This window comes from Vipera ursinii (assembly GCF_947247035.1).
Source record: "Vipera ursinii genome assembly, chromosome: 3".
Lineage (NCBI taxonomy): Eukaryota > Metazoa > Chordata > Lepidosauria > Squamata > Viperidae > Vipera > Vipera ursinii.
The window spans coordinates 121,921,021-121,936,302 of record NC_139516.1 but is presented as its reverse complement, the minus strand read 5'-3'; the positions used below and the strand labels follow the sequence as shown (position 1 = coordinate 121,936,302).

Genomic DNA, 15,282 nt, shown 5'->3' with positions numbered 1-15,282 from the left:
GAAATATAACCTGTGAACTTCCTGGTGGAATTGATCCAAGAGAAGCAACTAATTTAGAGCTCCTTGTTGTAATGCAGTCCATAAGAAGGATCACAAAATATGTGTTAAGTTGATATACTTGAAAGAAACTAAAGAGCTTAAATCTTGTGAGAAAAAAATCACGGCACCAAAAACAAAAAGACATAACATTTGGAAAGATATTGGCAACCTGTTAAGAGCAGGTTCAAATCTACCTCTGCAGAATATCCTTATATGTGTAGGGAAGGAGCAACCTCTAGTGGCTCTTGTAGAGAAATGTTTACTAGAGTAAAAGCTGAAAGCTTTAGCTTTACTTGACACAGCCCCGAATCTAAGTAAGATTCTAAACTAAATCCAGGACTTTCTTTTCCTATAGCTGTTGTTTGTTATATTATTTGTTACCTTTATTTTCATCTTCATTTTATATAATCTCTATAGTTTTCTTTTTTGAATTTTTAGTTTTGAAATAGTAATTTCATGAATACAGTTAGTTTTTATAATTATAGTTGTAAGAATCAGGTTGGGTATTTCCAATATAAAATTATACTATTTAAACTTTATACTATGTCACTTTAGATATAATATCACGGAATGTTAAAGTTCTGAGATATATATCCAATAGGAGGACTGCTTAAAATATACATAAACTGGATATTTTAAAGTTTGAGGTAGCTTTTCTGCAAGGAATTCGTATTTTTCCTGACAAAGAAATATTTACTTGCTAAGGTGAATTAACCACGGATTAATATTGTAACAGTTTGAAAATGGATAGAATTATTATAGTAATTAAAATTCTTTAGATTTTATAAGAGGGGGGGGAATTCAGACACTGAAAGTGACTGAATAATTTTGGTGTTTGAAACGCTGGTAGTCAGGTAATTCTCATGAATTTATGGTCCAGTTAGAGATAAGCCTATTCTATATGGTTGTTTAATTTAAGGAATTTGGTCTGTATAAGGAAATACAGACTCAAAAGAAGAAACTTGTAAAAATCTATCCTGGCAAATGTTCATATTTGGATTTATTATTATTTTCTTTTTTTTATTTAAAAAGTTTTACAATACATTTTGACTTTAATCCCCCCTCCCCCACCCCTATCTAGCCCTCCCTATCCCTCTCCCCCATTCCCTCCTCGAAAAAAAATAAATAAAATCGAAAAACAAACGTAAGCACCCCTATGTTATCAACAATAAACTATTAATTCTATCTCCCTCTAGCTCATATAAAATGAATACAAACAATATTAATATTACAAATAAAGTAAAAAAGAAAAAGAGGAAAACAGAAAAAGAGCTTTACTCAGAATAGATTTTCTTAATCCCAGTCCTTATTCATATTAATTTTAAAAAAACAAACTTTCACCTACTATTTGCATTCTCCCACCTTTCTCTAATTTCTAAACAAATTCTCAGTTACGCGCCAAAAGCGCCTATCTCTGTTAACCTTAATAATCTCCAACCAAACTAAACTATGATCAAAAATAGTTCTTGCATGTATCACGCCAAATATCTCGCAGTGTTCAACACATACTTTTAGTCCATAACCCTAATATACTTTTCTAGCAAACAAATAACATCAATCTTAAATTGTGTTAGATATTAAAAAAACTTACTTTCTCCTCTATGATAAATTTAATCCATTGACATTCTAATTTAAAAAATTTAATCACCAATCTTGACGCTCCAAAGCTTTTGGAGCACGTCTGTCATGACCCCCAAAACTTCTTTGGACCGCGCCCCTCCCACAGCTTCACTGTAAGTACACTTTGGAGATTCCATAACTTTCTGCTGGTCTTGCTCTTGCTCTCGTCTCGCTCTTCTTAGGGCGGCACGCGTCATCCTCTGGCCTCCTGCAACAACCGATGAGACTGTAACTTGATCCCCTCCAACACCATTGTCCTCTGTCTGTCTATCTGCAACATCTGGAAGCTTTCCCTCGCCGTATCCCTTTACAGCTTCCAAAAATGATAGGGGGGTTGCTTTTAACACATTGCTATAAAAATCACGTGCCTGGGCCACAGTAACCAGACGATGTCTTTTACCTTCGTGCGTCACCACCAGTCCAACTGGAATCTCCCATCTAAACTTAATATCACATTTCTTAAGTTCCTGTACTACAAATGCAAAATCTTTCCTTCTCCTTAAAATCTTCGGAGGAATCTCTTTTAAAACCAAGACTTCTTGCTCAGCCACTACCAATTTAGTATCATAAGCAGCTTGAATGACTTCATCTCTAATTACTCTCTTTGTAAAATAGACCACCACATCTCTGGGTAACTTCCTCTGTCTTGCAATCCATGAATTTACACGAAAAAGTTTGTCCATATTTCCCTCAATTTCAGATGCTGGCTGGCCCAGTACCCCTTCCAGAGCCTCAGAAATCAGCTGCTTTAAATCTTCTTTACAATTCTCCTTTAAACCCCTGATTCTAATAGCATACTGCATCTGATGATACTGAACAAGGCTCAATTCTCCGTCCATTTTATCCCTTATATTTTCATTTTCTAATACCTTTGCTTCTAATATAGAGTTCTTTTGACTGAGATCCTCCACTTTTACATCCAGCTGTTGCACACATTCAGCTACAGATTCAATCATAGACAACATGTCCACCCTCATTGCTCTAAACTTCTCTTCCATCTTCTTCTCCAATTTCTCCAATTTCTCCTCCATTTTCTCCTCCAGCTTTTTCAACTTTTCATCCATCATATCAGACATCAATTGTGAATGCTTTCCAAGAGCATCTTGTAAATCCTTAAGCGTCAATGCCGGAGGAGGTGCAGGAGGAAGCAAAGCTTGCAATGAGGTCTGTTGCACCAGGGAAGACCCCGCACTCCGAAAAGCTTTAGAAGTTTTAGCCGCCATCTTTCCCCACTTTCACTTATTGCGCACTTTCACTTTAAAGCTATAAAATCCATTGAGCTAGAGAGTAAAGATAAGAGTCCACATCACCTTGACCTCCTGTACCGCTCTGCCTGCATCTTGATAATCAAAAGTATTTCCTTTTGGCAGGGGTGGTTGCTAACGCCTGGCTCTGCTCCAAAAATCCCGGAGCAGGGGCGCTGCACAGCTCGGAGCAACCCAGGCTTCGGGGGGGCTCAATCCTTCAGCCGCCCAAACTCTCAGCTCAGGCGGCCCCGGAGAGCTCAACCCCTACCTGGGGCCTCACCCCCACTTCTCCCGAGGAGGGGGCTTCAAATCCATCTAAACAGCTGATCGGCGCTGTTTACGATGGAAAAACACAGCTGCGGAGCGGGCAGCCCGAAAACGGCTGTCTTCGGCGTTGCGTCGCCACCGGAAGTCGGATTTATTATTATTTTCTTGATCCATAGTTAGTAGGTCAAGAATTGTTCTATATCTGAGGATGGTATGGTTATACAGTTTATGGTTTTTGGTAACAAATATTAATCTGGTTATAAACTGGCACTTTTATATGTCACTATTAAAGGATCCACAATATCCACAATATACAAAAAGATTTTGCAATTTATTTTTTCAAATAAATACATTGGTAAACAAAAGAAAGATTTGGGATGTACTTAAATTTTATATACAGCATATAGGTACCTTATATACATATTTGTGTACAAGAAGAAAAATAATCATATCACATTAGGAAAGTAAAGAAATCATTATTGTTGACACAGCTGATGGCACCAAATAATATAAGAATGGTATAGAGTTTTTAAGTCTGCCAAACTGACACGATAATTAGCCGCCTTATAATAGAATTTCCATTGAGATCTGTTAAGCAGACATAATTCTGAAGTCTAATTGTAATGTTTTCATCATTTTTGTTTTAAAATTTGATTGTTTCTAATACATGTTTTGTGAATATTTTTATACTGGTTTTTAAAATATGCTTTCTTTTCAGATAAGATGTGAAGGAATACGATTATTTCTTCTTTGGCTGCAAGCTCTCCAGAGTAATTGTGCAGAAGAGCAGCTGTTAATTTTTGCTTGTCTTGTGCCTGGTTTTCCTGCAGTGATGTCTTCAAAAGGTCCATGTACAATCGATACCCTCATCAGCCCTCCTTCTAGTCTTCCTAATGGTTAGTTATATTCTTCTGATTTTTTTCCCTTAGGTTTCTAGATAGTGAAAGTTACTTGCTATGCTAATGAAATATTTGTCAATTGACATGAAGTGCAGTCTTGAATAACAGTTGTAATGAATGCTTCTATAGAAAAAAAAGCAATAATTAAAAAAAACCTTTTAATCATTTAGGAAATCTGTCTTCCTCTCATTTCCTTAAAATAAACATTTTTGTTCTTTTCATTTTGTGGGTTATTTTATTAGTTCCTGATGTAATCTTGCAACAAGCTATGTGGACAGAATTGCCATCTGCATCTTCCATAGTGTTGATTACAGTATTGATAGCATAGTATTACAGTATTAATACCTAGCTTCGTCGATTGTGCAGTGTTTTTGAAAGGAAAATATCATTGTCCAGGATGTGTGATACACCTTTGAATTGTGTGTTTCTGGTTTTAGCTGGGAGCCATAAGTGACTGTGTTCTCTGGTTTTTCTACCTGTCCAATTTGGTTCAGCAGGTTGGGCATGTTACAGGTCTTGTCAGCCAAGGAATGTGAATTACATAGCAAACACATATATTTATTTGGTATTGTTTTAATTTTTAAAATTATTTGTATGCTTTTATGATCCAGGTCGCTCAGAGTGACTTGCTAAGATGGGTAACTACAGAAATCAAATAAGCAAGCGAGCACTGTTCTCTTCTTTGTGCCTTATAGAAGATTATTCTTGGGAACTCTCTTACTTTTTTGTATTTCGCTGAGTGGTTATTGTAGTTTGAGAAATGCCTGAATTAAACACTTGGGATACTAAGCTTGCCAACCAGTTATGGCAATGACAAAAGACAGTGTGTAGAATATATAAAGGTAAATCATCCAATGAGTGTAAATTGGTATTTCTTTGTGTCCTTGCCAATGCGTCATGCCAGTATGTGTGGACTAGCTCAGAAAAGCAGGTGGAAAAGCAATAGCTTTTTTCACAGTTTTTCAGAGTATTTATTTTTAAGTTGAAGTGGGTTACTTTATGCATTTATTCTATGCAGTTTATAGGCTGTTTGCTGGACAATTGAAGCTGCTGTGCTATTTGTTCCTCATTCCTAATGCCTTAAAAGAGTTGAACAGGGAATGCATTTATTGTAGTGAAATCCTTGAAGGTGTCTGGATGAAACTTGGCAGGAATTACTGTCCTGTAATTTTCATTCCATTATTATGCCCCAAAATGAAGCAGCTGCAGTCTTTAAAAGGATGTTTCTCCATTATATTCTATGGTCCAAGCTTTTAATTGAAATTCAGAATTGCTTAAATTGAATTATTTGTCTTTCAATCTTAAAGTAGAAAATTCAATCATGCCACCTGCTAAAGTTTGGACTGGACCAGAACTTGTTAACACAGGTTTGTTACATACATAATTTTTGGATAGATGAAATGTTATTTTAAAGATTAAAAGGGATCTTGTTTTCAATATAATTAGAAAAAATTCTCGATGTATAGCATAATTGAATCTTTGACTTAACTGTTTCTGGTGGCACATTAGTAATGTAGATTTTCCCAAATCAGGATGAAAGTCATGATGAAGAAGAAAGCACAGAGAGGGTTAAGAAGGCAAGTCTGTTAATGCAAAGGGAATTGAGAATTTTGGCAGAATATTTCTTTTAATTGGAGTTGTACAAATATCTAAAAGTTCTGGATTTAGTCAACAAAGTTTTAAAGAGTTTAGTATTAGCTCTTATTGCAAGAGTGTGTGTGTGTGTGTGTGTATGTATGTTTGTGTGTATGTATGTATGTATGTATGTATAGTTCATTGGGACTTAGGGAAAGATCATTGTGTCAAACATGGTTTCAGCTCATTATACCAGTAAAATTGTACTATTGCATTATATATGTCCTTACAATGTGCCACAATTAATAGATAATTTTGAAATTATCTTTCTCCTTTGAAAACCCAGAAAAGTATAATTGTTCACAGTGCACTCTTCTCTCTTTCGTTGGGAGGGGAGTTGCTAGATATTGTTGTTAAGAAGAGCCATGTCGTCTCTTAACTTTGTATTTTATATTGATGTGATTTTAAAATGCCCTGTAAACCGCCCTGAGTCCTTCGGGAAAGGGCGGTATATAAATCTAATAAAATCTAAATCTAAAATCTAAATGTGTGAGAGTAAGGTCCCTTGCTTCATCATGGTTGCCATTTTTTATCTTTATGCTTTATGTTTTATTGATATGATTGTAATTTCTTTGTTGTGAGCTGCCAGAGTTATTTAGAGTTGGTGGCATACAAGTTTATAAAATATTGTTGTTATTGGTTGCACAGTCAGCGACTGGCTTTGGCATTTTTATTCACCTATCAAATCCGTCCCAAATGACCTGGGATAGGCAGATGTTGTTTGATGGTGTTAAAAGCCACAGGAGTAATGCTGTTCCAGGTAAAGTTGCCATTTGCTATTGACTGATTATGCTTTTGTCAGTTGGTAGTAGTAGTAAATACAATAATAATAATAATAATAATAATAATAATAATAATAATAATAATAATAATAATAATAATAATAATAATAATAATTGTTCCATTACCTGAACAAACTGACCAACCAGGAGAAGAAGCCGCCACACAGGATGAAGATTCCCCTGTGCAGCAACTCGAAAGTGTAGAGCTAAGTGATCTAGCAAAAATGCTGAAAGAAAAGATTGAAAATCACATCAAAGAAAACACAGAAAGAAAAAGACTGCCTGCCATTCATGAAGTCCTCAAAATATTAAAATCAAAGCTGAATGCTGGAAATATAATTAAAGCCATCAATACATGGCCAGTCCCAGTGATACGCTACCCAGCTGGAATTATCAACTGGACTTTGGCTGAACTAGAAAATCTAGACCGGAAAACATGTAAACTTTTGAATATGCACCATGCTGTACATCCACAAAGTGACACCGACAGGTTGTACCTGCCAAGAAAAATAGGGGGCAGAGAGCTATTACAAATCCACCAAACTGTAGAAGAAGAAAAACCAAGTTGGAATGACTATATGAATCAAAGTACAGAAAAACTGCTGCAGGCTGTGAAAACAGAGAACATTATCCAAATAACAGAAACAAAGGCAGAATATAAGGAACAACGGCTAGATGACAGATTAAATAGATGGAAAACCAAAGCTTTGCATGGACAGCATTTGAAAAACATCGAAGAAAAATGTGATAACAACTTGACATGGGCATGGCTTAAGATGGGAACCATCAAGAAAGAAACAGAAGGCTTAATACTGGCTGCTCAAGAACAAGCACTACAGGACTTCCGGTGGCTGTGCGGCGCCGGAGACAGCCTTCCCGGGCTGCCCGCGGCTCAGCTGAGTAATTTTCACCCGAAACAGCGCCGATCAGCTGTTCGGGTGAATTTGAAGCCCCCTCCTCGGGAGAAGAGGAGGGGGTGAGGCCCCAGGTAGGGGTCGAGTTCTCCGGGGCCGCCTGAGCTTGTAGCTTGGGCGGCTGAAGGATCGAACTCCCCCGTAGCCTGGGTTGCTCCCAGCTGGTCAGCGTCTCTGCTCCGGATTTCTTGGAGCAGAGCCAGGCGTTTGCGACCACCCCTGCCTGAAGGAAGGACTATGGAATAAAAGGAGCAGGCAGAGCGGTACAAGAGGAAAAGGTGAAGAGGATTATTATATTTTACTCTCGAGCTTGATGGACTTTTTAAACTTAAAGTGAAAGTGCGTCACAAGTGAAAGTAAAAGATGGCGGCTAAACCTCCTTCAAAAACTCTTCGGAGTGCTAGAACTTCTCCGGTGCAACAGACATCGTTGCAAGCCTTGCTTCCTCCTGCTGCTTTGACATCGGAAGATTTAGAAGATGCCCTTGAAAAGCATGCCCAGGTAATTTTAGTAACATTGAGTGATAAACTGGCGAAAATGGAGGAGAGAATAGATGAGAGGATGGAAGAGAAATTTAGAGCGATGAGGGTAGACATTCTGTCTACAGTGGAAAGTGTGGCTGAATGTGTACAAGGCCTGGAAGAAAAAGTGGAAGATTTGACTCAAAAAAATGCTGTACTAGAAGTTAAGGTATTGGAGAATGAAGACAAAGCGGACAGAGAGTTAAGCCTTGTTCAGTTCTACCAGATGCAGTATGCTATTAGAATTAGGGGCTTAAAAGAAAATATTAAAGAAGATTTGAAGCAGCTGATTTCTGAAGCCCTGGAAGCAGTATTGGGTCAGCCAGCATCTGAAATAAAGGCATGTATGGATAAAGTTTTTCGTGTAAACTCATGGATTGCCAGGCAGAGGAAGCTACCCAGAGATGTGGTGGTTTATTTTACAAAAAGAGAAATTAGAGATGAAGTTATTCAAGCTGTCTATGATACTAAAGTAGTGGTTGCTGACCAAGAAGTTTTGGTTTTAAAGGAAATCCCTCCAAAGATCTTAAGGAGAAGAAAGGACTTTGCATTTTTGGTGCAGGAACTTAAACAACGTGACATAAGGTTCAGATGGGAGATTCCAGTAGGGCTGGTGGTAATGCATGAAGGTAAAAGATACCGTCTGGTAACTGTGGCACAGGCGCGTGAATTCTACAATAATGTTTAAAAGCAACTCCACTATCACTTCTGGAAGCAGCAAAGGGATCTGGAGAAGGGAAACCTCAAGAGGCTGAAGATGGACAGACAGAAGAGAATGGTGTAGGAGTGGATCAAACTATAACTTTGTTGGCTGACGCAGGAGAGCAGAGGGTGACGCGTGCTGCTTTAAAAAGAGCAAAACAAGTAAAAGAACAAGACCAGCAGAAGTTTTTGGAATCTTCAAAGCGCACTTACAGCGAGGCAGTGGGAGGAGCGCGGCCTAAAGACGGCAAGGCCATTGGTGAGGTGCTCCAAAAGCTTCGGGGCGATAAGAATGGCGACTAAATTTTTGACTTGGAATGTTAATGGATTGAACTCGCCTCAGAAGAGAAAGAAAGTTTTTTTATATTTAAAACAATTTAAGACTGATGTCATATGTTTGCAAGAAACGCATATTAGGGCTATGGACCAAAAGCTTTTATTGAACTCAAGACTGGGTACGCACTTTGTTGCCTCTGCAATGAATAAGAAAAATGGAGTCGTTGTTTATATTAAAAGTGCCATAACAGCGGACTTAATTGAAGCAGACAAGCATGGAAGATACGTAATGATAGATTTGTTGCTAGAAGGCAAAAAAACGCTTTTAGTTGGACTGTATGCCCCTAATCAACAACAACAACAGGCTGACTTTTTTAGTTTACTTCATACAAAGCTTACCCAGTTGGATTACAAATCGTTTATTTTTATGGGGGATTGGAATGGTGTAGTGGACGTACAGATGGACAAGGCTGGCTTTTTAAAGCGTATTCCGTGTCATGCCAGATTGCCAAAGTCTTTTTTTGAAATGAAGGATGATTTGGAATTGCGAGATATTTGGCATGACATACACCCGCATGAAAAGGATTATACTTTTTTTTCTGACAGACATCAATCTTTTTCTAGGATTGATTTTATTTTGCTGACTAATGATTTTTTTTCTAGGATTAAAAAGGTGAAGATTTGTGCAAGAGCTATTTCTGACCATAGCCCAGTATGGTTAGAGATTAATAAGGACAATAGAGATAGGCGCTCGTGGCGCGTAAATGAGAATTTGTTTAGAAACCAGAAAAATGTTGAAGAGTGTAAACAGCGAATGAAGGATTTTTTTGAACTTAATATGAATAAGGATACCTCTATGGATATGGTTTGGGATGCTAGCAAGGCCTATATGAGAGGAGTGTTGATATATATGAACAATAAACATAGACGTATTTTGGAAGCTAGAAGGAAAGAATTGGAGAATGAAATTAAGGAAAAAGAGAATGCTTTGATTCTGAATCCATTGGATGTGAAGACTAAGGAGGCTATTAAGCTATTAAGAGGACAATTTGATAAATTAATGGCTGATCAAGTGGCAACCAGTTTGAGGTTTGCCAGGCATAATACTTTTTGCAATGCTAATAAGCCAGGTAGATGGCTAGCTTATAGACTAAGGAAAAAGCAGAGGGCTTCTAATATAGACAAAATTGAACACAAAGGAAAAATGGTGTTTCAACAGGATTTTATTAAGAAAGCCTTTGTGGATTTTTATTCTAAATTATATGCTAAGGAGAAGATTAATGAAAAAGACATTGATGAATATTTGGAGAATGCTAGCATCCTGGTGCTTACACAAGTACAAAAAGAGGAGATTAATCAACTGATTACAGAAGAAGAAATACTTACAGTAATTAAGGAACTGAAGGTAGATAAAGCGCCAGGTACAGATGGTTTGACGGCGGCCTACTATAAAAATTTACAATTAGAGATGGTTAAACCGTTAAAGGAACTGTTCCAGACAATCCAGCGAGGGGGAAAGGTGCCTCCATCTTGGAGAACTGCTTTTATCTCTTTGATTCCGAAGGAAGACCAAGATGCTACTCAAGTAAAAAACTATAGACCGATATCACTATTAAATACAGACTATAAGATATTTGCTAAGGTGTTGGCTAATAGATTGATGAGGGTTCTGCAACGGGTGATTCATGGGGATCAAACTGGGTTTATTAGTGGTAGGCAAATGAAAAATAACGTGAGGCATATAGTAGATGTGTTGGAATTTTTGGAAAGGAACAACCAGATCCCTGCGGCGCTAATTTTTTTAGACGCTGAAAAAGCTTTTGATCAATTGAATTGGCAATTTTTGATGAAAGTTTTAGACAAAATGAATTTTGGGGATAAATTTTTGCAACCAATCAGGGCATTATATCAAAAACAAACAGCCCGAATAGTAGTTAACAATAGTCTGACAGAAGTATGTAATATTGAGAAGGGCACAAGGCAAGGGTGTCCGTTATCGCCCTTGTTATTTGTGTTAACATTGGAGATATTATTGGTAAAAATACGTAATTCGGAAAGAATTAAGGGTATACAAATTAGAGATCAGGATTATAGATTGAGAGCGTTCGCAGACGATCTGGTTGTTACAGTGACCCAGCCGGAGAACTCTGTTGTGGACCTGATGGAGATAATAATGCAATATGGGAAGGTTTCTGGATTTAAAGTTAATGTACAGAAAACTAAAATTTTGGCTAAAAACATGACAGCATCGCAAAAGGCCCTTTTAGAAGGGTTAACTGGATTTAAGATTGTCAAAAGGGTTAAATATTTGGGGGTGTTTTTGTCGCCCTCTAATACAAAATTATATAAAAATAACTATGAAAAATTATGGGGAGAAATCCAAAAAGAAATGGAGAGTTGGGAAAAACTGCAATTGTCTTTGTTGGGGCGAATAGCAGCAGTAAAAATGAATGTCCTGCCTAAATTTTTATTTTTATTTCAAATGATACCGGTTCTTAAGAAAGATTCCAATTTGGAGGAATGGCAGAGAGGTATCAATAAATTTGTTTGGGCAGGGAAAAGGCCACGAGTTAAACTTAAGATTATGCAGGATACTCGTGAAAGAGGTGGTCTTAAAATGCCTAACTTTAAATTATATTATGAAGCTGCTGCGTTAGCAGGTATAAGTGATTGGATTAATTTGACACAAGAGAGATTATTAAATCTTGAGGGCCACGACTTGCTGTTTGGCTGGCATGCATATTTGTTGTACGATAAGAAGGTAGATAATGTGTTTAGAGTGCATATTTTAAGACAGGCTTTGCTGAGAGTTTGGAAGAAGTACAGACATAAGTTAGATTGTAAGATACCATTGTGGGCAATTCCAAAACACGCAATAGAAAATATACATGCTGGTTTCAAACATGATGTGACTACGTACAAGGAGATTTTAAGCTTGGAAAGAAATGTTTGGTGTTTGAAGCCATATAGTCTCTTGCGAGACGAGAAGATTGTTCAAAATTGGTTTCAATATACTCAGCTACGGGCCAGGTGGAAAGAAGATCAGAAAAATGGTTTTACAATGACTGATGAAAATCTGATGAAGCAAATTAGAAATCAGGGACCAGCACATATTAAACGGATATATCTTGCATTGATAGAGATTGATTCAGAAACAGAACTCGTTAAGGATTGTATGATAAAATGGGCCCAAAATATCCAGGAAGTTATCACAACGGACACGTGGGAAAAGATTTGGGTGAGGAACGTAAAATTTACACAAGCTCAAAACTTAAGAGAGAACTTTTATAAAATGTTTTATAGATGGCATTTAGATCCTAAAAAGCTTGCAAGTATGTATCCGAATTATCAGCCAAAATGCTGGAGATGTGGAGATGAAGATGCAACATATTTTCATGTATGGTGGACCTGTAAAAAGATCAAGGTTTTTTGGATAAAAATTTGGTGGAATATGCAGAAGATTTTTAAGCAAAGGATAAAGTTTTGTCCGCAACTCTTTTTGTTGGGAATAATTACGGATGCTACGGTTGTGGACACTAAGTTGATGTTAAATTTAATTACGGCAGCAAGACTTTTGATAGGTCAGTATTGGAAGAAAGAGGAACTGCCGACCATAGAAGAGTGGACTTTAAAGGTCTCCGACCTGGCAGAGATGGCGAAGATTTCGGCCTATTTGAAAGATCACTCGCAAGAACGTTATATTATGGAATGGAGAAAATGGATTGAGTTTATCCAGAACAAGTATAGGGTTAAGAAGTTTCATGTAGCATTTGAATAAGTCTTCTTTCTTTTTTTTCTTTTTCTACTTTAGTTTCTTTATATATATTTAATATTACTTAGGTTTGTCTTATCTTATCTAAGCTAGAGAGTGATGGATTTTAGAGTTTATGGTTGTTAGTATATGGTTGTTTATGATTGTTTTTTTATATATACCTTGTATTTAGCTCTGGGAAGTCGGGGGGGGAGGGGGGAGGGGGGAGAGGGAGGGGGGAGGGAGGAGGGAAGGGGAGGGGGGATTCTTAAAGAAAAATTGTATGTTAAAACTTTTCAATAAAAAAAAAAAAGAACAAGCACTACAAACTAAAGCCGTGAAAGCGAAGATACAAAAATCCACTGACAATCCAAATTGCCGACTTTGCAATGACAAAGTTGAAACTGTTTCACATTTAATATGTGAGTGCAGCAAAATCGCACAAACTGATTACAAAGCTAGACATGACCGAGTTGCTAAACTAATCCACTGGGCATTGTGTAAAAAATACGACTTGCCTGTGTCCGAAACGTCGTGGGAACATAGGGTGGAAAAAGTTGTCGAGAATGAGAGGGCGAAGATCTTTTTTAAAAAAAATTCCATTTATATCCCGCCCTTCTCCGAAGACTCAGGGCGGCTTACAAGCTTAGCAGTAGCCTTCATTCTATGTATATGCCTGCTTATTAGGGCTTTCACACACACCCCCAAGCGGCATTATTACAAAGTCAGCTTAATTGCCCCCAACAATCTGGGTCCTCATTTTACCTACCTCGGAAGGATGGAAGGCTGAGTCAACCTTGAGCCTGGTGGGATGCGAACCTGCACTAATTGCAGGCAGTTGGTGTTACCTAAGGAGGTATTAGCCCACTGCTCCACCAAGGCTCTGTGGGACTTCCGAATACAGACAGATCACCATTTGGAATACAACACACCAGATATCACAGTTGTAGAGAACCGAAACGTACAGCTGATATCGCTGTACCAGGAGATGCCAGAGTCGAAGAAAAAGAACTGAAAAAAATTACGAAATACCACAACCTGGCCATTGAAACTGCGCAATTATAGATGAAACATGTAACAGTGATACCCATTGTCATCAGGGCACTGGGAACTATGTCCAAAAACTTTACAAAACACATCAAGAAATTGCAGCTTCCTGCAATAACTCCAGCAAAGCTACAAAAAACTGCTCTACTCAGAACATCTTACAATTTAAGGAGATACCTTGTTGACACCTAGGATGCTGGCAGCAGCCCATGTCAACCGTTAGTGCCAGTCAATTTGAGTGTTCAGTTGACTGAGTTTCATGTTTTATGTATAAAAGTTTTATAATAATAATAATGTTGGAAGGGAGCTTGGAGGTCATTTAGTATGACCCCCAACCCAGGCAGAAAACCCTCTACCATTTTAGACAAATGGCTGTCCAGTCTCTTCTTAAAAACTTTCAGTGTTGGAGCATTCACAGCTTCAGGAGGCAGGTTGTTCCACTGGTTAACTGTTCTCACTGTCAGGAATTTTTTCCTTAGTTGTAGGTCGCTTCTCTCTTTGGTTAGTTTCCATCCATTGCTTCTTGTCTTGCCTTCAGGTGCTTTGGAATAGCTTAACTCCCTCTTCTTTGTGGCAACCCATGAGATATTGGAACACTGCTATCATGTCACACCTAGTCATTCTCTTCATTAAACTAGATGTATCCAATTCCAGCAACCGTTCCTTATGTGTTTTAGCCTCCAGTCCTCTAATCCAGGGCTTTTCAACCAGTGATACGGGTACCACCTGTGGTACACTGGCACCTGGCAGGTGGTACACAACCATCCTAGAAAAGTGGTAGCGGGGGAGGGGAATGAGCTGAACCTGTGGCAGCACCGCACAAGCCTGAGTGAGAGATGGCTGGAGCTGCAGGGCTGTCAGGGCTCAGCAGAAGCGCCAGGATCAGCTCAGAAGAAGCGCCAATCAGCTGGAATGTTGCAGCATCTCCAGGGTCTTGTGATTCAGATGCTTGGCAACTGATTCATATTTATGATGGTCAGTGTCCCAGGGTCATGGGAAGTGACCAAAACCTGCTGCAACTATTCGGGGGGGGGATAAAAACCAAACACACCCACACCCACTGCCAATCCTCAACAGAAATGCTCACAACAATGAAAACCTTGGACAGGAGGAAGAGCGCTGCCGGGCAGGCAGGCAGGTGGCTGTGGCTTGGGGGGCACTTTTTTCAGTGCCATTGTAACTTCAAACAGTCACTAAGTGAACTGTTGTAAGTCGAGGACTACCTATACTTCATCACTTTTTTCCTTTTTTGTTTTTTTGGGTCAAGGTTTTGACACCTTGCTAGATAACTGGTGGTACTTGGATGTTGCCATATCCTAAAAGTGGTACAATGGGTGAAAAGATTGAAAAGCCCTGCTCTAATCATCTTTGTTGCTCTTCTCTGTACTCTTTTCTAGAGTCTCAACATCTTTTTTACATCGTGGTGACCAAAACTGGATGCAATATTCCAAGTGTGGCCTCGCCAAGGCATTGTAAAGTGGTATTAACACTTCACGTAATCTTGATTCTATCCCTCTATTAATGCAGCCTAGCACTGTGTTGGCTTTTTTGGCAGCTGCAGCACACTGCTGGCTCATATTGA

General features: G+C 38.4%; 1 protein-coding gene across 1 annotated transcript in view; it reads left to right on the top strand.

Moving 5' to 3' along the window:
• The window catches only part of RALGAPA2 (Ral GTPase activating protein catalytic subunit alpha 2), a 192,220-nt gene that overhangs the window by 17,351 nt on the left and 159,587 nt on the right, over positions 1-15,282 (top strand). The window contains exon 6 of the mRNA XM_083358327.1: positions 3,892-4,069. Within this exon, the coding sequence (XP_083214453.1) occupies positions 3,892-4,069 (178 nt within the window). The remainder of the gene's footprint in view (positions 1-3,891; positions 4,070-15,282) is intronic.